The 23953-nt window shown below is 54.9% G+C and overlaps 1 protein-coding gene across 8 annotated transcripts in view; it reads left to right on the forward strand.

Annotated features, from left to right (window-relative positions):
- PTK2 (protein tyrosine kinase 2) overlaps positions 1–20678 on the forward strand; it is a 253318-nt gene extending 232640 nt beyond the window's left edge. For 4 of the 8 annotated variants that reach the window (XM_039232967.1, XM_039232968.1, XM_039232969.1 and 1 more), the window contains 7 exons: positions 5722–5784; positions 9494–9533; positions 9878–9984; positions 12942–12950; positions 14025–14180; positions 15240–15320; positions 19426–20678. In XM_039232967.1, coding sequence (XP_039088898.1) covers positions 5722–5784; positions 9494–9533; positions 9878–9984; positions 12942–12950; positions 14025–14180; positions 15240–15320; positions 19426–19638 — 669 coding nt within the window. In that variant the 3' untranslated portion in view covers positions 19639–20678. The remainder of the gene's footprint in view (positions 1–5721; positions 5785–9493; positions 9534–9877; positions 9985–12941; positions 12951–14024; positions 14181–15239; positions 15321–19425) is intronic. The other 4 variants (XM_039232971.1, XM_039232974.1, XM_039232970.1 and 1 more) reach the window with 3 other exon arrangements.
- Positions 20679–23953: the final 3275 nt, after the last annotated feature.

A 23953-nucleotide genomic window follows, 5' to 3' on the forward strand; every position in this document is an offset into this window, starting at 1 on the left:
GTCCCTCCAAAGCCTGCTTTGTCTTCTGGAAAAGGAAATGAATGTTTGAGCTGTTTGTCCCCCTCATACAGACCCAGGCAGTCTAGGAAGGAGGAGCACCAAGCGGGGGTTGGAGCTGGGGGCGGGGGGGGGGGGGGGGGGGGGGGGGGGTGGCGTGGCAGGACAGGCCACCAGACCGCCTCTGGCCCTTTTCTGCTGAGCCAGGCCACGCCCTCCTGTGTTCTTGTGTCTGAGGTGACGACAGTGTAGTGTCGTGACAGCGCACGAGAGAAGAGCCGCGGCGTGGCTGGCGGTTGCTGCGTCCCCCGGAACAGGGAACCGTGCCTTCGGCCCTCACCTGTTGCCTGTGAGGTCACAGTGCCCGGGGCCACATGGGATGGAATATTCACACCACTGTCCTTTTTGGTACCAGGAACTGGAAGGAACCCACTTGTCCCTCCCTGCAGAACAGATGGGGTCATACAGTGGGACACTGCACAAGGGTCACAGCGAGTGAGACCCTCCTCACACCCACAGGGACGGGTCTTACAGATCACGTTCACGACCCCGACGCAGGAGAGCATGCTGCATAGCCCCTCACATGAGTTCCCTGGGGCTGCAGGCCACAAGATCCGTCCCCTCGGGGAGGCGGAGGCCAGCCTCAGCCTCAGCCGGAGGCCCAGCCTCAGCCAGCTGGGTGTCCGCAGTGCCTTGTTCTGGGTGCTGTGTTAGGTGAGGGCACACATTTATAAAAATGCACTGGGCTTATGTGCTATAATGTATATAAGTTAAGCCTAACGAGAGATAGCAGGCCTACCTGATGGGGAAAATAATCAAATAGCCCCAAACATTCTTTGTGATCTATTTCTGTAAGATTTCAAATATAAATTTCTTCTCTTTATATTACTGTCTTCAAGTCTAGACTGTTCTGCACAAGCCTCACCCAGCAGCAGAGCCAGGAACAGCCACTTCTCTCTGGCGGCCGGCACTGGCTCTCTCTCGAGTTCCCCAAGCTGCCACCGCCTCTCCAGCAGGCTGACGGCCGTGTGAGGAGAAGCTTACATACTTCTGTTCGCGGAACGCAAGTGCACTTTATAGAGACAGGCTTCCTCATTTCACGTCTGAAATGCTGTCTTGGGAAAAGTCTAACGTAAGGGAATTGTGCATGAGGCAAAGTAAGTTGTTTCGTGTGGTTTATATGGAGATCCAAGTAGACGGCCCACGTAAACACATGGGACACAGCCCCTGATTCTGTAAGCGGATAAGAAACAGGAGTTGCTTTTGTTTAAGTAAAAGAGTAAATATTTCCTACGGTCCGGAGCACCTGGCTGGCTCAGTCTGAAGAGCATGTGGCTCTTGGTCTCAGGGTCGTGGGCTCGAGGCCCACGGTGGGTGTAGAGATGACTTAAATAAATCCACTTTTTAAAAAATATATTTTCAAAAAAAAAGAAATATATATATATATATATATATTTGCTCCAGTTAGAAGAAACTACATATTTGTCGCCTGATTGAACACACCTCATGTTGCTTGGAACAGCTCTGGGCATTCCTCATTCTATCACGTATTCTATACATGCTACTTTCCTGGCAGCGCTTGCTCACTTCGTGTCCAGGTCACATTCTGGTAATTCTCACGGCACTTCAGACTTGTTCATCATTATACATTTGTGGCAGTGACCTATCTTTGAGGTTACGATTATAATTGTTTTAGGGCACGATGGGCCACGCTGTCCTCAGGCAGCCCTGTTCCCTGAGACATGACACTGACATCAGGCCAGTTAATATCCCTACAGTGTCTACTGGATGTCCCCGTGGGGGAAAAGGTCACACATCTGTCACTTTAAGTCAAAAGCTGGAAGTGATTAAGCTCACTCAGAAGGCATCGAAAGCCAAGACAGGCTGAAAGCGAGGCCTCTTGCACCAAACAGTTCGCCCAGCTGTGCACGCAAGACTTTCTTGAAGGAAATGACAAGTGCTTCTCCCGTGAACACACAGACGATAAGAAAGGCAAACAGCCTCATTGCCTATACGGAGAAAGTTGGAGTGGTCGGATGGAAGATCAGGTCAGCACGACATTGTCTTAAGCCAAAGCCTCACCCAGAGCCAGGCCCTCGCTCTCTTCAACTCCACGAGGCCAGGGAGGTGGGGAAGCCGCGGAGGAAGGCTGTAAGCAAGCGGAGGCTACTTGGGGAGGTGCCAGGAAAGAAGCCATCTCTACAGCATCCAAGTGCAAGCATTCCGGACGACATGAAGCCGCCAGTATTCCAGATGACCGCGCTCAGGGAACCATTGAAGGCGGCTGTGCTCAGCAGTGGTCTTTCAGTGTAGACACGGCGGCCTGATGCTGGAAGGAGACGGCATCCAGGACTCCGCGCCCAGGGAGAAGGCCGTGCCCACCTTCACAGCCTCGGAGCACAGGCTGGCCCTCGTGTTAGGGGCTCACGCAGCCAGTGACTTTCAGGGGGAGCCGGTGCCCGCTGACCATGCTGCAAGTCTGGGGCCCCCAAGGCCTGGTGCTGGGTCCCTGCTGCCTGTGCTCTTGCCACAGAACTGCAAAGCCTGGCTGACCCTTTACAACACAGTTCACAGACTAGCTCAAGCCTACTGTGGAGACCTGCTACTCAGAAAAAGCTTCCTTTCAATTTACTGCTCATCAGCCTCGAACCTGGTCACCCAAGAGCTCTGATGGAGGCCGATAGGGAGATTAAGGTGTTCACGTCCCCTGACACAGTATCTGTTCTGCAGCCACAGGGAGTAATGTTGACCTCACATCTTAATATATAGGAAATACATTTTGAAAGAATACAGCTTCGGGGCACCTGGGTGGCTCAGTTGGTTGAGTGTCTGACTTTGGCTCAGGTCATGATCTCATGGTTCCTGAGTTCAAGCCCCACATTGGCTCCCCATATCTGTCAGTGCAGAGCCTGCTTTAGATCCTTTGTCCCCCTCTCTCTGCCCCTCCCCTGCTTGTGCACTCCCAAAAAATAGACTATTTTTCTAAAACTAATATTTAATAAAAAAGAAAGAAAGGATATAGCTTCCATAGACAAGGAGTCTTTGGATGGATCCGGGCAAAGTTGAAGACCTTTTGGAAAGGATTCACTGTTCTTGACGCCATGAAGAACATCTGTGATTCATCGGAAGAGGTTGAACTGTTAACCCTAACAGCAGTTTGGAAGAAGTGGATCCGACCCTCGTGGAGGACTTTGAGGGGCTCAGGATGCAGCGGAGGGTGGCCCTGCAGATGTGGGGGGAACAGGAGAACCAGGATCCAAAGTGGAGCCTGAAGATGGGACCGAATTGCCGTCATCTCAGGATAAAGCTGACGGGGAGGGGGAGGTGCTCAGGGAGGAGCAGAGCACGTGCTTTCTGGAGATGGAAACTCCTCCTGGTGGGGATGCAAGACTGTTGGAAGGGCAACAGAGCATTTAGAATGTTCTAGAACTCTAGTTGGTGAGGAAATTCTGTGGGTAAAATGCTGTCAAGCAGCATCACCTGCTCTAAAGAAACCGTTTGTGAAAGGATGGGTCAGTCGTGTGGTTAGTGTGTTTTAGCAATAAAGTTTTTTTTTTTAACGTTTATCTTTGAGATAGCAAGTGGGGGAGGGGCACAGAGGATCCCAAGCAGGCTCAGCAATGTCCGTGCAGAGCCCGACACGGGGCTGGAACCCACAAACTGTGAAATCATGACCTGAGCTGAACCCAAGAGCTTAACAAACTGAGCCGCTCGCTCAGGTGCCCCAGCAATAGAATATTTTTTAATTCAAGTGTTTTAGACATAATGCTGTTTATTGCATTTTTTAATGCATTATGGTGTAGTATAAACATAAGTTTTATAGCCATGGGGAAACCAAAAATTCATCTGACTCCCTGTGTTGTGATTTTTGCTTTGTTGCGGCGCTCTGGAACACACCTGCAGTATCTCTGAGGTACGCCTACAGTTCTACCTTCTCAGCTCCAGGTTCCTCCTCCATACAGTCTTCTTTCTACCTGCATTGTTAGTTGAGCATTCCTTTGGCAGATACTTCCTGAACGTCTAATAGTGCCCATTACCATTCCAAGCATTAGTCTACCCCTTTTCCAGCCGAGGAGTGGGTTTGGGGAGGCTTGTCCATGGGGCGTTGGCACTGTACACAGGGCAGGGGTGTGGAACCTTCATCTCCCCCCACGCACGTGTCCTGCTCTTCTAACTAGACCTGGAGACCCCGGGAAGCACACAGCCACGGCTTCTGTCCTTTACAGAGCCTGGCGTCCAGTGGGGAGAAACAGGGATTTCTTATGTTTAAGAAAGGAGGGCAGATGTGTACAGTATTTTGTTGGTTGAATTGGCTGTTTTAAATGACATTCGGTGTCAGGGCACAGAGAGCGCCTGCGGGCGAGGGGAATCCGGCGGCCCAGCACTTGGGCAGCTGATACCCAGGACTGTTAAATGTTCAAACCCTCTGACTGGGTAATTCCGTTCTTGGAAATCTGTCCAGGGAAATAATCAGGGATTTAAACAGATATTCGTATACAGAGGTGTTCATCAACAACTGTTTATACATTTGAAATTTTGAAAATTGCCCCACAAGTAATTGGCCAATACTTTGCCAATATTAATTCATTTACTCCTCCCATCACGCCTCAGCAGTGAGTACTGTTACTGCCCCGTTTTGTAGCTGAAGAAATTGAGGCCCAGGTCACACAGTTCGAAAGGCTTGGAGGCTGGTCCGAGCCCAGGCAGCCTAATGCCAGAGCCCCACACCTCCCTGTCCTATGTTTACGAGTGCCTTCATGCTGGGGGTGTCGTGCAGCCCTTTAACATGGTCTTTTCCAGTTTCCACTACTTAATGTTACACAGAGGTCACGGAGTTATATGGCATGGTTCGCTTTTGTAAACATATATTTACAAGAAGGGAGAGACGAAGCTCATTCTTCCTCAGCCCACGCCCCACACGTGCTTCTGGGCTGTGTCCTCAGTGCCCAGTTCTCGCAGGTGTACGACCTCCAGGCATAAATGAGATGCCTGGACGTTCTCTGTCGAATGAGGGAAGTGTTACCGCACGATCCTGCCAAATAGAGGCTGTCTGTAGACCAGGGACTGAACGGTCTGGTCGGGAGAGGCTGGGGGAGGTGACCCGAGAAGGGGTGTGTAGACAGCGCGGGGACAGGGAGGCAGGGCAGAGGCCACCGCACAGACTGGTCTTCGTGGGGACCAGACCTGCCGAGCTCTGCCACGATGGCACATACCCCATTTGTTGATTATGGGACTTGTGCGGTTTGCGTCCTCTTACATACACTAAATCCAGATTGGTCCGTTAGGTTTCTGTATCGTGGATGCTTGGGGGGTGGGGGGGGGCGTGTGACTGGACTGTTCGCTGCTTTGGCGGTACCGCCAGGCACACACAAGCCTTGCTCTGCTGGGACGCGGGAGGGGCCTCCTGCTCTTTTCCACCCTGGGCTGCAGTTCTCTGCCGGGAGGAAAACTGCTGCTGGCGAGAGGCGGGAGTTGCGGGCTCTCCTGTGCGGTGCGGGGCCGCCGCGCACGCCTGTTTGCTACGCACGTGGAGACGGGCTTTGCCGGGGCAGCGGACCTGTGTTTGTCATCACCGGGTTTGAGAATTTTTCTGAAACTGGGGAACTTTCAACTCTTCTCATTCAGAGGACGATTGTGTCCTAAGAGGAAGGGGCTTAAGACAGAATCCGTCCATGGTTTGCAAAGCAAGAACGAAGCTCTCTGACTCTGTTTCCTTTGCCTTAGAAACCTGACGTGCGGCTCTCTCGAGGCAGCATCGACAGGGAGGACGGGAGTCTTCAGGGCCCGGTAAGCAGCGGCCGACTTGTCGCCAGGAAAACGCTCAGAGGATATGCATGCTGCTAACTGGCGATGCACGCAAGCACTCTTAGTGCATGGTTCCGAATTTCTACAGCAAGGTTTTTTTTTCCTTCTGTGTGTTTTGAGGGGAAATGCCAAAATTCTCTTTAAAGAGCTGATTTATGATTATTCCAAATGTATTCAAAGCCTGCTAGAAGTACTCCCCTGATCTTTTAGGAAGAACAGTTTAAAGGGTTTTATTTTCATCAGCAGGTATCTGAGCAAAATAAAAGCAGATTTCTTTAAACAGTTAAAGAAGTTCCCAAAGAACTTCTTTACAAAAGAGAAAACCTGTGCCTACCGGTAACAGACCTTTGGGGATGAAGATCCACCCTGATAAGGCTTCTAGATGGACTTCTGGACACAGGCGTGCATACATGAGGCTCCAGCTCCAACACGTGTGGTCGGGAAGGACCTACCAGCAGCTCTCTCTAATCTACACCGTGAGATCCAGCTGCCCCTGACACTGGGCCCCTACAAGATACGCTCCGTCTCCAGCGTGGGAGGACTGGGCATTTCCCGTCAGGCTGTGCCGGCACAGTGGGCTCTGCGGCAGAATGTTGGACGTTGCTGGTCCACAAGCACAAAGTCACATCACCACTTAACACCTCTGCACACAGGTGTCCTGTGTGGTTAACATGTCTCCTGTGTTAAGTTGGTAAGGCGGAGAATCAGCACACACGTAAACCCCTTTCAAGGAAGTAGCTATTGAGAACACCACTAATAGGAAATTTTGTTAGAAAAGGGAAATTGTTCACGTGGCACCTAGCAGGCCCCCGGACGGTGCGTGGAATGAGCACATAAGGGAGTGACCTAGACCTGGATAGAAGGGTTCTTCAGAAACACCTGTGGAGCAGACAGCGCAAGACAGGGCCACTGGCGGTCCTGTGGCGTTCGCCGGGCCCGGGTGATGGCGGGAGCGCTTAGTACCAATGAAGAGAAGCTGTGCTGAGTGTCGTCCTGAAGCCTCAGCTCTAGTCAGGCCTGCTGCCATCCACACTCCACAGAGGGGTAAACTGAGGCTTGTAAAACACTTGCCCACGGTCACCTGTCACGGTGCCAGGTGCCAGACCACGCACTTGCCAACATGATGGCCCACTTAAAGGGGTGCTTCCCTCAGAGGGCCGAGAGCACCCCGCGACCATAATGGTGTTCCCTCTTCAGTCAGTCCTCTGGTGTGGCCGCCTCTTAAAACGCTCCAACTTGACAGTTTTGGAAACGCGCCGTGGTTTCAGGGAGAACTCTGGCTCGAAGACTGAGACTGTACGTGGGAGTGAGCTAGTGAACAACCACTGATAAAAGACCAGTGGAAATCGACCCCATCAGTTTTCATAGAAAGTAGAAACTATTTGGATTTTTAGCGTAATACACAAGTTGACAGACTGCCATTGTTGTCATTTTGTGACAGCCTTGTGTTAGGTCAGTGTTACTGGCGTCTGTTAACAAACTGGAGACGCAAAGCCCCAGACAGTTGAATGACTCCTCCAAGGCCCAAGGTCCGCAGCTGGATGTGCGGCAGAACCGGAACACGGCCTGAGCGCACGCTTGTCCATAGGACTTCTGAACGGGGGGCTTCTCTGCGCCTCCCCTCCCAGAGCCAACCTGTGGAATTGCCTAGAACAGAGCATTGTACATGTAGTTGTTGAATTAATCAAGAACATTCTTAGAATAGAATTTTGTAGTTAATTGGAATTTCTTGTTAGCTGAGTATCAACCAGAAAATTCTGTGTTATAAATCTTTTTAAATGTGTGTCTTTTACTGCTTGGATCAGTGAACACAACAAGGTTCACAGACTGTCCACTTCTAGAGCTTTGGCCATGTTTCCCGCATTTTTCTGCCCTCACTCATCCTCTGGCTCCCTTGGCTGCCTGGTTCCTCATGTGCTGTTCACCCCTGCGGGGGGATCCTGTCTCTGGGCCACTCCCCTCCCAGATTTCTTCATGGCTTCCCCCACCCCAAGTCTGTGCTCAAAGGTCACGATCTCAAAAGGTCAGATCTTCCCACTGAAACCTGTAGTGTCCTCGCCACCGCCCCCTCCCCCACCCTCATGTCCTTTTCTGCCGGGCTTGGCGATGTGCTGTCGTGTACACCTACTAGTATTACCTTGCTCCCTGGGCTACGTTTATACTGCCTGCTTCACAAGTGAGTGTGGGGAGGCTCGTTTTGTGCCCACAACAGAGCATTGCGGTAACTGTCAAGTAAATGACAGGTTAGAGGTGGCTGGGGGACAGTCGTTTGCACATCCGACTCCGCCTCAGCTCAGGTCATGATCTCACGGTTCATGAGTTTGAGTCCCTGCATCAGGCTCTGCTCTGACAGTAAGGCACCTACTTAGGTCTCTCTCTCTCTCTCTCTCTCTCTCTCTCTCTCTCTCTCTCTCTCTCTCTCCCCCCCGTCTCCCCCCCTCCCCCGTCTCCCCCCCTTCTCTGCCCCTCCCCTCCTTGTATGTGCTCACTCTTTCAAAATAAATAAACACTTAAAAATAATAAATAGGTTAACTATAAAGTGCTACCCTGAAATAAGTTGCTAAGGAGCCCTCGTTCTTCACACCATGCAGCTGCGAGGGTTTTGTGAGTCTTTAAGGTCAGGGTGAGAAGGTGAGTGTGGTTCCGGGAGAGGAGCAGTGTTACTTGGGTGTCCACCATTTCATGGTCTTTGTGTCTATCTTTTTTTAATTTTTTAATAGTTTTTATTTATTTTTGAGACAGAGCATGAGCGGGGGAGGGGCTGAGAGAGAGGGAGACACAGAATCTGAAACAGGCTCCAGCCTCTGTGCTGCCTACACAGAACCCGATGCGGGGCTAGAACCCACAGACCACAAGATCATGACCTGAGCCGAAGTCAGACACTTAACCGACTAAGCCACCCAGGCGCCCCTCATGGTCTTTGTGTCTTAAAGAGGTCGATCCCTTCACGGTAGAAAGTGAAGCACCTTAAATATGTGTATTTGTCAACTAGTTTCCTATTTTAAATTAAGCAAGCTAAGTGTGTCTCTCCAGAAGTAGAACGTAGGCATAAAAAGACTGTTTTCATTTAGTCCCGGGGTAGGTTGTGTCGGGTTGCTGCAGGCATGACGGCCCACAGCAGGCCTGGCCTTTGATAGTGTCTCTGGGGTGGAGGTTGTGCTTTGGTTTCTGGGCTGGGCCCGGAGCCTGGCCGGGACCCGACAGCTCTGTAGCAGCAGGCCTGGGTGACAGTGACAGCAGGGGCTCACGGGGCACCCAGACACCCCAGCACCACAGCGTCTCCCACTGTCACTGTTCCCGACCACACCCCTGCTTGTGAGGAGGACAGACATCCGGAAGGATGGGAGGGGGCTTCCTGAGCAAGGGATCCGACCCTACGAAGGCCCGGATCTGTGCTCCTGAAAGGTGGACTGGAGGCGTCCATGGACATCATTTTTCTTAAGGAAATCTTAAGTTGGCCGTGACCTCTCCTGTCCACACTCCCGTATATCCCACAGCCTGCTGGCAGCCCTGCTTTTTCCCCATCCCCCACCCCAACTAGGCTTTGAAGACAGCCCCTCACCCCCCCACCCGTCTTGCTGGTCTTGGAGCCCAGCACTGAGCACAGATGTTCAAGGGGACAGAAGGGGAGGGAAGGCCATCGCCCCATGGCGCCCGCTATTGCAGTAACTGGGCCTTTTTCTTCCCACAGACTGGAAACCAACACATCTATCAGCCTGTGGGCAAACCAGGTAAGTGAAGAAACGACATCTGTCAAGAAGTTTTTATAATGTTGAGGGAGTGTGTTTTGAATGTATATCGTTGCTTAGCTTTGGAGTATCTCCTGACTTTTTAACTCTTTTTTCTCTATGGACCAACGCATGGCATTTTTCCTCTATGGACCAAAAGTATGACATTTACCAAATCCAGCCCCTGACTAGAATATCGGAAAACAGAACTTCCTGCTAATGTGTCAGAAACGCCTATGCGGGGTGCCCTCCAAGATTAGTGTGTGTTGTAGAAATACGAACCTGTGTTGGGGTCTGTCTGCGTGTGTCACTGCGCATCACTTACGGGGACACCTTGCCTTTCCCAGATCCTGCAGCTCCGCCAAAGAAGCCGCCGCGGCCTGGGGCGCCCGGCCACCTGGGGAGCCTCGCCAGCCTCAGCAGCCCCGGGGATGGCTACAACGAGGGCGTCAAGGTGGGCGTCTCGGCCTCTCGCTCTGGGTTGGTGACCTGTGACACAAAGCAGAGCCGGTGCCGAGCGTGGGACGGGCAGAGTGGTGGTGCCGTGGGCCCAGGCGTCCATTTGGTGTGGCTCCAAACCCGTACCCGAGTCGGGAACAAGCTTGACGAGAGCCTGTCTTTGCTGTTTTTCTCTCGCGCTAGATTCTAGGGCCTCCGTCAGAGCCCAGCTTCCTAGGATGTTTTCCTCTGATCGGGCAGGATGTTTCTGTGGAGCAAAGTGCTGGGATGGTTTCTGGTTTTAAAAATTAACTAAACCAGGACGCCTGGTGGGGAGACTTTCCTCAGGTCTCCTGTCTCCACGTGGTGGAAACCTGCCACCATTTTCCACGTGGAGGCGGGACCACGTGTATAAAAGCATATGCACTGTGTGGACCCAGGCCCGGGCCAGGGCAGTGTGCGGCTTGGGCGCCCTTCACTGCCATGCTGGCTGGGAGTGCCCCCCGCCTCCACCCGACCCCGCAGCTCCGGGCCCCAGGTCTCCTGGAAGCAGCTGTCCTTCCTCCCCTGGAGAAGCAAAGGGCAGGGTTCTCTGCCCGCCCATCCCACGAGGGGATCCCTCTCCTTCCCAGTAGAGGTCAGTTACCTCTCAAAACGTATCCCGTTTCCCAGTTCTGGTATACCTCTGTGTTACATTTAATATCTCTGCAGTCAGGTGTGTGCTGGTTTAACTGGCAGCTTTGCCTTCCCTAGAGGGACCTACAAAGTGCCTCCCACAGTGGGTGGTGTCTTAGAATCCGGTCCCTGTTACTGGCCAAGAGGTGCTGTCTCACCAATACCCTCCATCAGCAGGCGCCCTGCCTGCCCGCACCTGCCAGGGCCTGTGCTCACGCCAGCCTCAGCGTCGGTGGCCTGGTGACGGTGACTGCGTCCACTTTCCACACGTGGCAGTATGCGTCACAGAGGTTAAAGGTCGTGTTCAAGATTATAGGCTTCCCAGTGGAGCCAGCCTGTAGCCAGCGTGCTGATTTCCAGAGAGAACAGGTGTGACCCACTGGGGTCGGGAGGTGTCTGTAGGGAGAGAAGATGCCACCCCCAGACACAGGGCGCCAGTCTGCCTCCAGCCCAGAGGTGACTGGGGAGTGAACCGGCTGCCCCGGCCGCACCAGCCTCCCCCCTGTGGCCACAGCACAGGTAGCACTAGGCCCGAGGTGCCCCTGGCATTCAGTGCTGCTCCTGGAGCAGAGCCCAGGGGCTCGGTGTTGCGGCTTCCCCAGCTCGGTGGCGGGGGGGCACCTCCCCGCCATTCTGCTAGCGCCACGCAGGGAGTTCTCATCTACTAAGCAGGTAGAGATCTTCACGGAAACAGTATGCTTCCTTACAGTGTATTAAGCAATGATATTTTAATAATGAGAATGAAGAATTATCTTCATTATCTGTCTGTCTGGCAGGAGTTACCGAACCCGACCTGAGAGAGCAGTACCGTTGTAATACAGAAATGCTCGTCTCTGGGTGTAGTTCATCCAGACAGCATCCAGGCAGAGATGGGTGCGTCCGGGGCGGCTTTGTGTCCGTCCTGGGTTCCCTGAGGCTTTACGCTCCCACCTGCGCGGTTGGAACTGCAGACATCTGCACAGGGTGCTGCTTTGTCTTAAGTGCCCGCCGGGGTCTCCAAGCGGGAACGGACGCCTGTCCACACTGAGCTGCAGCCGTGGGACCGGCACTCAGGGACGGTGCTTCTGAGACCCGCCTTGGGCGCGGGGCAAATGCAGGAGAACAGAAGCTCTAGGTATGTTAGGCCACAGCAGCCTTTGCCGCCGGGAGCCTAGAGTGGCGGCAGTTCTTCCTGACGGAGCCCCGCCCGCGGCTCCCCTTGCGGAAGCTGCGCCGTGATGTTGATACGGTCTGCAGTGGCCTACGTCACAGGACAGGGCTGCACGTGACTCAGTGCAAAAGGAAAGGGACAGGGATGTCGTTTTCAAAGTGATGCGGTTGGGAATGACCTCCTCCTTCCTAACGCAGGGAAAACACTGTCGGGGTTTGAACCCGGAAATTTAAGATTCTGCCTAATTCTTATACCAAAGGGTATGCTTGTTCCAGATGATTCTAAGGAAGGGGCAGGATAGCTACCTTTCCCCAATTAGCTTGATCTTTTAAGTTACAATAGGACAGCCTTGGTATCAGCTATGGAGGAGGAAGCATTAAATACAAGTTGTAAATTTAAAATAAAGGAGCCTAAACCATAAGAATTGGCTCAAAAGAAAGGTTTGTTTTGTTTTTGTTCTTTAAAATGTATTTCTTTTTTGAGAGAGAGACCATGAGGCAGGGAGGGCAAAGTGAGAGAGGGAGAGAAAGAATCCCAAACAGGCTCTGAGCTGTCAGCGCAGAGTCCGGCCCAGGACTCGAAGTCACAAACCGTGGGATCGTGACCTGAGCGGAAGTCAGGAGTCAGACACTTAACCGACTGAACCACCCACACACCTAGCTTTTGACGTCTTTAAACGCGGCCCCAAGCCGGGGGTCTTTTCTCTGATGGTAGGTTAATAACAAAACCCGTTTCCAAGGGCGCCAGGGACCGGCCTCAGGGAGCAGGGTCCGCATTCTCTCCCGAAGGCCCAGAAGCCCGGTGGGCGGTTCTCGGTGATGGCGAGCTCGTCCCAGTGCCTTTCTTTCTGAAGCCCCAGTGCTTTGCTCCTAGCAGGGCTGCCAGGTCGTCCCTCCCGGGCTTCGCGTGTTTTCCTCACCCGCTCCGTGAAGACAGCCTGGTGCGCGGCGAGCCTCCTGGCTGCCAGCACCTGGCCGCCACCGTGCGTGGACAGCCAGGGCCCCCAGGCAGCCTTCACACTCGCTCCTCTGGTTCTGCTCATGTGTTTTTGTGGGGGTTTTGTCTACTGCCTTTACTAATACTGTTTTTCTTTTTTCCCTTTCTCTGATAAATTTCTCTAACTTTCCTCACCTCCCGTTCAACAATAGCCGTGGAGGGTAAGCACATTGTATCTGTGTGTCTGTCCCAGTCCTTCACACCTAGCGCTCTGCATGTGACTCTGGAGCAGAGATCAGGAAGCCCGGGGAGGGCACTTTTACTTGGCTTATTGCCAAAAACAGCCTTTTCATTTGCCGGAGAGAGTGGGGTGTGGACATCCTTGCAGTGACTGTCCATGACTGTCCCATGCCAGACTCAGGACACCCAGGCCCCAGGCTCCTCACACAGTCAGCCCGAGGCTTCAGTGTGGCCCCTAGAGATGTGGATCGAGTGCTGGCGCCGACCCAGGGGCGAACGGCTGCTGTTAGCTGCTGCGGTTTAGCCTTCTGAAGTACACGGGCTGCCGTTTTGTGCCCGCTGCCCCCAGTGTGAGCTGTTGGATGCCACTGGGGACTCCACAGGCCTGCGCTCACCAGCCACCAGTACCGGCTTATCTGGGGTCATGTTCGTTGGTGTCCCTGTGCCCGGGCCCTGAGGTGGGCATCTGCACATGAGCCCCTTCACGTCACCCTCGTCACGGTGGCCAGGTGAGGAGCTGAGGCCCCACCACCTGCAAGGGCAGCGCTGTGCTCCTGGCGGCACCCGCATGGCACGAGCTCACAGGTCGCAGTCGTGGAGGGAACACACACGTTTCCGTTAGGCAGTGTGGAGGCCACCGCGCTGAGCCCTACTGTTTACTGCAGAAGTCACACTGACGTAGGACGCTTGGCCAGCTCTCTCTGAAATCCTCAGAGAGGCGCCAGATACGTAAAATCTTTCTCTCGGTGAATGATTCTGGAGGGGCCTTGAATCATTTCTCTGGAAGAATCGGGGGCCTTTAGTATAGTGTGTATGATTCCATCTCCTTTCCTTTAACTGAGCTCAAAGTTATAAAAAAAAATTGCCTCGGATACTTGTCACGTGGATGGATTACTTCACTGTCATCCTCAAACTGAGCCTTAGCTGCACAGACAAAAAAAATCCGCTTTGATCTCTTTTAAAGGCCTGTCCCCCGCCCCCGCCCCAGCCCAGCAGCCGTGGTGTGCTGCCATCTCGTGGGGGCTGGCAGGGTGACGGCGGCTTCTTTGTTGCAGCTTCAGCCGCAGGAAATCAGCCCTCCGCCCACTGCCAACCTGGACCGCTCCAACGACAGGGTGTACGAGAACGTGACGGGCCTGGTGAAGGCCGTCATTGAGATGTCCAGCAAGATCCAGCCGGCGCCGCCGGAGGAGTACGTGCCCATGGTGAAGGTAAGCCGTGGGAGGGGGCACAGGACGGCGGGAAGATGCCGGGCCCCTGAGTCAGACCCGGTGCTCAGAAGCCGTGCGTGAAGGCCCCACGCTGGGTCCTGTAGAAGTTGCTGCGCACGTGCAGCACGTGCTGTGTGTGCAGTTAGAAAGCACCCGGGCCAGTGCTGTGCGCACGGCAGGGCGCGCGGCTCTGCGGTGGGAGCGCCAGCACGTACACGGGAGATCGGTTGTCCTTCGGACGCTGCCCGGGGTGGGGGTGGGGGGCGACCGTGGAGAGGGACGTCGGGGGCTCTGCCTGTGCTGTTTTCTTTAGCTGAGGGGTGGGTGCGGGTGCTCTGCAGATCTTTTCTGATCACGGTCAGACGGAAATGAAAACGCCCTGCCGCCAGCCTAGCCTTTCCAAGCTGTGTTCGGGGGCACGGTCCTGGGACAGTGCGGGGAGCTCTGGAAAGGGGTGCCAGGTCCCCCCTGAGCAGGGCGCACGGGCGTTCGCAAACTCGGGGTGTCCACAGCTCAGGGAGTGCTGTGAAGTGTTGCCCTAAGCCTGGTTTCTGAAACGTGCACTTGAACACACGGTTTTAAAATTGTGATAAAATACACACAATCTCAAATCTGCCGTCCCAGCCGTTAAGGCTACAGTGGTGTTAGGTACATTCACGTTGTGAGGTGACTCATCTCCGAAACGCATTCACCCCACAAAACTGACAGTGTCCCCGTGAGTGTGGCGACTCCAGGGGCCTCGGAGGGGTGGGCCCTGCCGTATCTGCCCTGTCGTGGTGGGCGTAGGCCGCCAACACCGTGCCCCACAGGCTCGCCCACACCTTCGCGGCCTCTTCAAGGCCAACTGATATCGCACCAGGGACTACGTTCTGAGAGTTGAGAGATCTGAGTCTTTGAGGGAAATAACTAATAACTTCAGATTGGGCTCAGTACTGAGGAGAAGAACACAGAAATTTTCATAGTGTTAACAAGGAAACAAGCGTATAACTGAGAGGAGGGGCCGCTGCTGGTGTGGAAGTCCGTTGTGTGTTCTGATTCGGGTGTGCTCTCATCTGCTAGGAAGTCGGCCTGGCCCTGCGGACACTACTGGCCACCGTGGACGAGACCCTTCCAGTCCTGCCAGCCAGCACTCATCGGGAGGTAGGGCCCCGCGTCCCCTCCTGTGGCAGCAGTGTGGGCGGGACACGCTCTGGTGTCGGCCTTCCAGCCAGGGAGGTCTGTGAGCTGTGGCTTGTCTGCCAGGATGTGCTCGTTCACCTTGGAGGCAGTGTGGGGTGGTACCTGCTGGCATTGGTTAGATCCCGCTCCACTACTACCTGCCACGGAGCGGGGGCCCAGAAGACAGGCAGCTGTGGGGACGGCGGGGACCACGGGGCAGAGCCGGGGCAGGGAGGGCGGGGAGCACGGGGCAGAGCCGGGGGAGGGCGGGGAGCAAGCACGGGGCAGAGCCGGGGGAGAGCCGGGGGAGGGAGGGCGGAGAGCATCGGGGAGAGCCAGGGAAGGGACGGTGGGGAGCATCGGGGAGAGCCGGAGGAGGGACGGTGGGGAGCACGGGCGAGCCGGGGGAGGGTCACATCCTCCAAGGCCAGCTCAGAAAGGGGCCGGTGGACAGTGGAAATGAGCCCGGAGAGGCAGCCCACCCTCCTCCCTTGAATTCTCCTGAAAAAATTAGAGTTTGCACATAATGCTGGTTTTCCATGTACAGTGTTGATACCAGGAAATGCCTTTTGAATGAAAACGTGACGTGTGTTTCAAAATCTCTTAGGGGCGCCTGGGGGCTCAGTTGGGTAAGTGTCTGACTTTGGCTCAGGTCATGATCTCACGGTTCGTGGGTTCAAGCCCCGCGTTGGGCTCTGTGCTGACAGCTCGGAGCCTGGAACCTGCTTCAGATTCTGTGTCTCCCTCTCTCTCTGACCCTCCCCTTCTCACGCTCTGTCTCTATCTCTCAAAAATAAATAAATGTAAAAAAAAATTTTTTTTTAAATATCTTAAAGGAATCATAGTTCACCTAGGATACAGTCTCTCTGCAGCCATCCTCATTTTTTTTTTTAATTGTTTTTACTGTTTTAATTATTTCTGAGGGAGAATGACAGCATGAACAGGGGAAGGTCAGAGAGAGAGGGAGACACAGAATGTGAAGCAGGCTCCAGGCTCTGTACTAGCTGTTAGCACAGAGCCTGACGTAGGGCTCGAACCCACAAACTGTGAGATCATGACCTGAGCCGAAGTCGGACGCTCAACCGACTGAGCCACCCAGGCGCCCCAATCCTCATTTTTGCCACTTCTGGCCACTGTGCATCACCTGTTAACTAACAAGTAAGCAGACACACTTGCATGGTTTTAATAATGCTTCCAGCTCTGCCAGCCTCTAGACGGGCGCTGTTCTCCGGAGGTGTCCCCTGACTTCCTCCATAGGTAGACACTGCCTGGGCCACACACACACGCAGCCGTGTCCCCCGGAGTCTGAGCCTGGCCCGGCCTTGCTCACCCTTCTTGTGTCCCCACGTCTCCTGGGCCCAACACCTAGCTGTCCACCGTCTCTGGCCCTGCAGCCCAGCGGGCTCAGTCCTGCTTTGTTTTCTTAGTTTCTATTTGAAATTATGTCAGACTTAAAGAAAAGTGGTAAGAATCGTGCAGAGAACCCCCGAACGTCCTCTGCCTGGTTTCACTGCCTTTTAACATCGCCCCACGTCTGTGTTCTTGGTCTCTGTGCATCTACCACACGATCCCCTTTCTGTGAACCATCTGACCCTCAGTATTTCCAGTCAGGAGGCGGTTCTCTCACACCGTAGGGTTCCAGCAACCTAGGCCGTCGGCGCCCCGCGCTGTCCTCATAGACGGTCATGTCCAGGAGTCTCACCACCTGGTCCAAGGCCAGCCGAGCTCTGAGTCCTGCGTCACGCCCCTGGGCAGTCTGTTAGTCTGCTTCTGCCTGAAGTAGGTCCTCACTCCGTCTTTCCGCCGTCAGCATCTCGGAAGAGCACGTCAGTTACCTGAGAGAACGTTCATTCCCACAGTGGAGTTGAGGGGTGTCTGTGGAGACTGACGTTTCCTCCTGATGAGACTGAGGTCAGGTTCTTCTTGGGACATTGTGTCCGAGGCTCCTGGTGTCCAGGTGACACCCGTCTTGAACTGGCACAGCCCATTCCGTGCTTCCTTTGTCAAGGGCATCAAGTTAGCTGCACAGAACCACTGGAATCACTTTGGAAAATGCCTGCCTGCCCTGCACAGTGTGCGTGTGTATCCCTAGCCGGCTAGGGCATTAGCTCGTTCATTGGCCTCATTGGGACTTTAATTGGTCTCTTTCACAACAAGCAAGAATTTTGCCAAAAAATGGAAGTCCCAAATGCCAGAGGCAGGAAAATGGTATTCTAACAAATAAATATTTTGGCAGGTCCATTTCTGAATTCTTAGTTCAGCTGATAAAGCCTGAAATGATCTCTCCATCTACCCGACTTGCTTCTTCACGACTTGCTCTCTCATATATATGGTTTTTAATTCCTATTTTTTAAAAGAAGGAGAGGAGCTTTATTTGATCTTCCTTCAGCTTTCCTGGTCCTCTGTCCCCTCATGCTTCCTGAGAGCAGCCGGTCCTCCTGGGCCAGATTGTCCCCATTCCTTCCCTGCCACTGCCTCAGGCCACTGGTGGCCGTGCCCCTCCCCCCCATCCTGACTCCTCCTCGAGGCCCCCACGGGCTTCAGAGCCTTCGTCTCTCACGTCTCTCTGGCTGATATCCTGCTCTGGCCCCTCTTCCCAGCCGTCCCCGCAGGTGCCACGCGGGCACATTTCTCCTGGGTGGCTGTCCGCCACTTGTGTGGACCCAAATATTTGATGCCTCCGACTCTGCGTTGAGCGGGGCTCTGCCTCAGCTGTTGGACGTCCGCCTTCAGCAGGACATTCTGCTCCCGGTTTTGCTCCCACAGTCGGTGGGGCCACCACACACTGGCCACCCCTGCCTCTGGGAGCCCCCTCCGCACACCCCCCACACAAGCAGCGGCTCACCTGCCGTGGTCACGCCGCAGGCTGGGCTTCTCCACCCTCCCTGCCACTGCCCGTCTCCCCTCAGTTCCCACAACAGCCTCTGCGCTGCCTTCTGCTGCAGCTCCCCCGCCCTTCCCTCCCATTTCCACACGGCCACCAGGGCCCTCTTTCTAGAATTCCTCTCTGGATGATGGCATTCCCCTGCCTAAACATCCCTTAGGCCTCTGCATCGTCCCGTGGGACGGAGGTGACTTGGCACAGCTCGTGAGCCCTCCACAGTGGGGACAGCCGGCCTCTCCGCTCCGTCCCCTCTATGCAGTTCCTGACCCTCTCAGAGTGAGCGGCTTGTGTCTTTGTGTTGTGGGTCCATCCCAGTGTTTTGGAGGTCGCTGTAGGCGGGCTTCGCCTCACTAGAGCATGTGCACCAGTGTGTCTGCTTCGTTCCTGCACCCACGCCACCGCGTGCCTCGTATGGGAGCGCACAGTGATCAGCCAAGGACCGAGCGGTAGGTTGTCACTGGCTGAATAAACCGATGAGGAGGGTCATGAGACACCCGAGCAAAGCGTCCTCATCCTCCTCAGGGCGGCGTCTTCCGCCACCGCCGCCCCGCTCTGGCCTGCCGTCGGTTTGGGAGGGTCGCGGTGTGACCAGGGTGTCTCGTGACATCCTTAAGCCTTCCCTTGCACAGCAGAGGCAGGTCCTGAGCCATGGTTGGTCTTGCAGGAAGGGCACTAGACTACGAGTCCAGACCCAGGTTTCGGTCTTGAGCCGGAAGCCAGCCAGCTGGGCGACCTCAGCGCATCTCATTGTCTCCATTGCCCGCTCCGACTGGGGTCGGCCAGGCGGGGCCTTGGAGGTTCTGTCCGAGCCTGTGCGTCCTTTAAGCAAAAGCCCAGCGAGTCACTGAGATTCATGGTCACCGGAGCTTTTGTGGAAGGAGCAGCAGGCCCCGGGCATGTGCGCGTGCACACGGGCCCCGCGCACCCCGTCGGCCCCTTGCGTGCACACGGGCCCCGCGCACCCCGTCGGCCCCTTGCGTACACACGGGCCCCGCGCACCCCGTCGGCCCCTTGCGTGCACACGGGCCCCGCGCACCCCGTCGGCCCCTTGCCTAGAGGAGCCCCTGAGCCTGCCCCGTTGGCATCAGGAAGGTCTGTTTAAGGGGAAGAGCGTTTCTTCTCCTGGAGGCACCAAAGGAAGGCGCATAAAGATTGAGCAGTTCACAGAGCGTGCCTGTCCTGACGTCTGTCTTGTGCTTCCAGATCGAGATGGCCCAGAAGCTGTTGAACTCGGACCTGGGCGAGCTCATCAACAAGATGAAGCTGGCACAGCAGTACGTCATGACCAGCCTGCAGCAGGAGTACAAAAAGCAGATGCTGACCGCCGCCCACGCCCTGGCTGTAGATGCCAAAAACCTACTCGATGTCATTGACCAAGCCAGACTGAGGGTGCTCGGCCACGCGAGGCCGCGCTGAGGGCCCCCTGTGCCCCCGGGAGGACGCGCCCCGGCGCCCCGCCAGCGGCGAGGGCTCCTCTGCACCTGGCCGCCAGCGCTCCCGGCGCCGCGGTGGTGACTGACAGCCAGTTCGAAACCTCTCTCGGACAGGTTTAACTGCATTTGATTTGAGTTCGTTTTTTGGTTTTGTTTTTCTTTAATCATGGTGTTCGGAAAAGTCCAGGATCCCAATGATGGCATTTTTATGAGGATGAAAATCATTCGTGAGAAGCCTTTAAGAATCGCCAAGAACAGATGATGGTTCCACTGGGATGTTTCTGTGGAAACGGCCCAGGCAGGGCCGCGTGGGTCCTGAGCCAGCTCCGTCCCATGTGGGCAGAGGCCAGGCGGAGAATTCCAGGAAACCCAAGGGGCTGAGAGTTCTTCTGCGAGCCGCGGAGTGGCAACCAGACCGGACTTCCTGCCGTGAGGACGCCCTTCCATTGCGATACGCTAATACCACTCTGAAAGAAAGAATGTCAGAGCTGCGTTTTGAAGACTTGAGTCATTTCAGAAAGAAACAACCACCCTTTTGTCTTTCCCGCCTTTTACTTTCCTGTTGGATATGTGAAGATTTGGTTGGAAGCTAGCTGTAGACCACACTAAAAACTTTGTCTTTTTTCACCAGAATAATGTGCCAGGTTTTTGTAGCAATGTTATTTCTCTCGGAAGCAGAAATGCTTTCTACCAGAGCACCTCCAAACTGCATTAAGAAGAAATTCTGGAACCATCCCTGTTTTCCATTTTTATATAATTTATAAAGAAAGACGAAAGCCATGTTGACTATCTTGCAGCCACTAGGCTCACTAACCCTTCCTCGTGTCTATCTGCCCAGGAGACGAGTAAGCAGAGCAGAGAGAGTTGGTTTTCTTTTCATGTCCAGTTACACCATCCCTTCTGTTAAATACTTTTGAAAAATATACCCTCCCTTTAGTTTGTTGGGGGATATAAATTATTCTCAGGAAGAATATAATGAACTGTACAGTTACTTTGACCTATTAAAAAGGTGTTACCAGTAAAGTCATCGGTGTAATAGCCTTTCTTTTGTCCCTTCAGACCATGTCAGTTTTTCAGGCGACCTGTCAGATAACATGCGGGAGAGTTCTCGACGATTACTGGCCTCTATTCTTTCCGTCTCCTAGACCGGTCCAGGATTTTGCCGCCGGATGGCCGATACAAGTCAGGCCTTTCATTCCGTCTCTGCCTATTACATGCGGAGTCGAGATGGGAATGGTGTTCGTCTGGGCGCAGCTGCCTTTGTGGCCCTGATGTTCTCACAGGCCTTGTGGCCTCAAAGACACGGCCGTGACCCGGCCCTGTCACTGCGGAAATTGTCAGCACGTGGTCTCCCAGACCCCCCCACCCCCCCCAGGCTCGCTGGAAGCTCTGAGCTGGAGCAGACAGCACCAGGCTCTGCAGACGGGGGGGAGCCGGGAGCCCAGCGCCCGAGTGGAGGGAGGGGGGACAGGGGGACATGTTCCCCAGATACACGTGTGTCCTCACAGCTGCCGAGGCCGCTCCTTCTCTGGGCGCAGGACACGAGGTCCTCTGGGGAAAAGGCAGGGGGTGTTACCCTGAGTTCCCCTTGGTCTCCAGTGTGCCGCGGCCTCTCGGGTCCTGCTTCCTCATCTCTGCAGTGGCGCCCGTGAGCTGGACGCCTGCACGCACGTCGCAGGGGCCCCTGCTGGCGGGCCGCATCCTTGGGGGCAAGAGGGCCGGTCACCACGAGAACCACTGCCCCACACGAGAGTCCACCTGAAGTCGTGCTCCTGTCCCCCCGTCTGACTCCTCCTCTGCCCCAGAGAACCGCGGGGGGTCTCGCGCATCCTGTGAGGCAAAGATAAAGGAGTGTGCGTTCTGGTTGCGGGAGTGGGCGAGCGCAGAGCGGCGGCGGCGTGTCTGCACGGAAGCTGGCCCGTGGTGTGCTGGCCCAGGGGACCGAGGCACCTCTCGGTGGCTCAGCTGTGGTACCCTGCGGGTGACCACGACCTAACGTGACAGCCGGTCCGTGTCCGGTGGGAGGAGCGCGACAGAAAGTGGACGTCCCTGCGCACAACCTCACCCTCTGTTTTTCTCCAACTACGTTTTTCTATTTAACACTTTATTTAGATTTGTTTAAAACAAGTTTACTTGGAGAGTGCTTTAGAGAAAGGGCACGTACACAGGGTGCTCCCTGAGCTTGTCACAGAGGAGCACACCCGGTAACTGGCACCCGGATCAGGGGCAGAGTAGCGCTTGAGGCCCCCGGTCCCCGCTTCCCCAGGAGGGTGGCAGCCACCCTGACTGTCCTGTCTGCCTGCTGAGACCTCACCCACGGTGGAATAGCCTGCAGAGGAGGCGGTGGGGGGGCCTTCTTCTCCGGGTCTGACGGAGTTGGGGAGACGCTGCTGCCCCTCGGCCGCCCCCCTCCGCCCTGCCGCCAGCCCCCACCGGCCCCGGGTGGCGGCCCGGCCTCCAGCACTCGCCCTCCACCCGCTTCTAGGAAGGCGCTGTCTGCACCCCGGCTCCCCGCCCAGGGTGACGTCTGGGGCTCCCCGTGCTGCGTGTACGTGCCCTGCAGCCCCTTCACCTGTGCACCTGCTGACCGCGCAGCGCACCGTTACCGACGCTGCCACGGGCACCTACGTGTACGTGACACGTTCCTGTTTCTCGTGACAAACAGCCGTGGGTGGTACTGCTGGAATTTATGGTAAGTGTGTGTTTGGCTTTCGTACAGCCTGCCAACCCGTCTTCCCACGTGGTTGTGCCGCGTCGCGCTTTGACCAGCAGCGTCTGAGCCTCCCTGGTGCCGCGCGTCCTCATCGGACCTGTCATTTCAGACTGGAAGGCAGGTGTGCGTCCGTGATGTTGAGCATCTTTCTCTGTGCTAACGGCCACTTTTCTGTGAAGTGTCCGCACAGATATGTTGCTGTTAGTAAAATGGGGCTGGTGAGCTGTTAGTGAGTGCTAGGCCTTCCCTATGAAGCCCGGTGTGTCACGTTCTCATTCCGCAGTGCAGCTGCTCATCCTCGCACGTGGGTTCTCCCTCAGAGTCTGCAGGCATCTGCCAACCCCTTGATCTCAGACTTCGGGCCTCCAGAGGTCGGGGAGGATACATTTCTGTTGCTTTAAGCCTCCGGTGTCGGGATCTTCACAGCAGCCCCAGGACATTGGTCCTGCCTCCAAGTACTTCACCGTGCGTCTCCTGAGAGTGAGGACATTTACACACACGGTATGGGTATCACACTCAGAAGACTTAATGCGGTCTAGCGTATAAGCCATCGATAACGTCCTTTACATCATTTTCCCCCAAATCCAAAACCTAGTCCTGGATCGTGTCTTTATTTAGTTGTCCTGGTTTTTTGGTAGTGCTGGCTTCCAGGAATTTTGCAAGCTCTTTGTCAAACACAGCCGTTACTAGAAATTAAATTATAGACACCTATGATTAATTAAAGTATATTGGAAACAAAGATCGGAAGCACAGAAAATGCACTTCCTCATCACCTACTACATCTTACTGTTACCTGAGCTCTCAAGCTGTGTCTGTCGATTGTGCCTGTTTTTGCTGGAAATGCAGTGTGACTGTGTGCTCCGCGCGTCTCGGCTCACGTCTGCGTTCGGGGTGTCATCTCGGCAACTTGAAATTAGCCAGGGCAGGAGGCTCTCTAGCATAGAAATCGGCAAGCGCTGCAATCACGGCTCCTCTTCCCCTGGGAACCTGTTGTCCGACATTTGCCAGCACGCGGCTCCTCTTGTTCCCTTCGTCTTGTAAGGCTATTTTCAAAGAATACAGGCCTGTTTGGGACGGTGACCCTGTTTCTGTTCTCCTGAAGGTTCCTTGTTACCGGATTCAGGCCAGCCAGCATGTTCCATACGCTCGTTCTTTCTCCCAGCTTCGAGGGTGACGGGGCCTGTGGTGGTGAGTGGACGGAAGGCACCTGTGCGTCTGAGTGTGCTCTGCGGAAGACAGGGCAGCCCACCTCGGGGGTCCAGCAGGACTTGCTTTTTATCTGTCACTAAATAAAACAGTGACTTTGCAGCCTGGGAACCGCCCCTCTCCCCCCACCCCCCGTCACGCCCTCACTACTGCCAGGACTTTGTGAATGTTTATATGGACCTGAATTTAAAAAGGGAATTTTAAAAAAGGCAGGGAGCGCCTGGGTGGCTCAGCCGGTTAAATGCCTAACTCTTGATTTCGGCTCAGGTTATTACCTCATGATTTATGCGATCGAGCCCCACATTGGGCTCTGTGCTGACAGTGAGGAGCCTGCTTGGGATGCTCTGTCTCCCTCTCTCTGGCCTTCCCCCTGCTCTCA

The sequence above is a fragment of the Hyaena hyaena genome, unplaced genomic scaffold, assembly GCF_003009895.1.
Source record: "Hyaena hyaena isolate Hyena2069 unplaced genomic scaffold, ASM300989v1 scaffold_69, whole genome shotgun sequence".
NCBI lineage: Eukaryota > Metazoa > Chordata > Mammalia > Carnivora > Hyaenidae > Hyaena > Hyaena hyaena.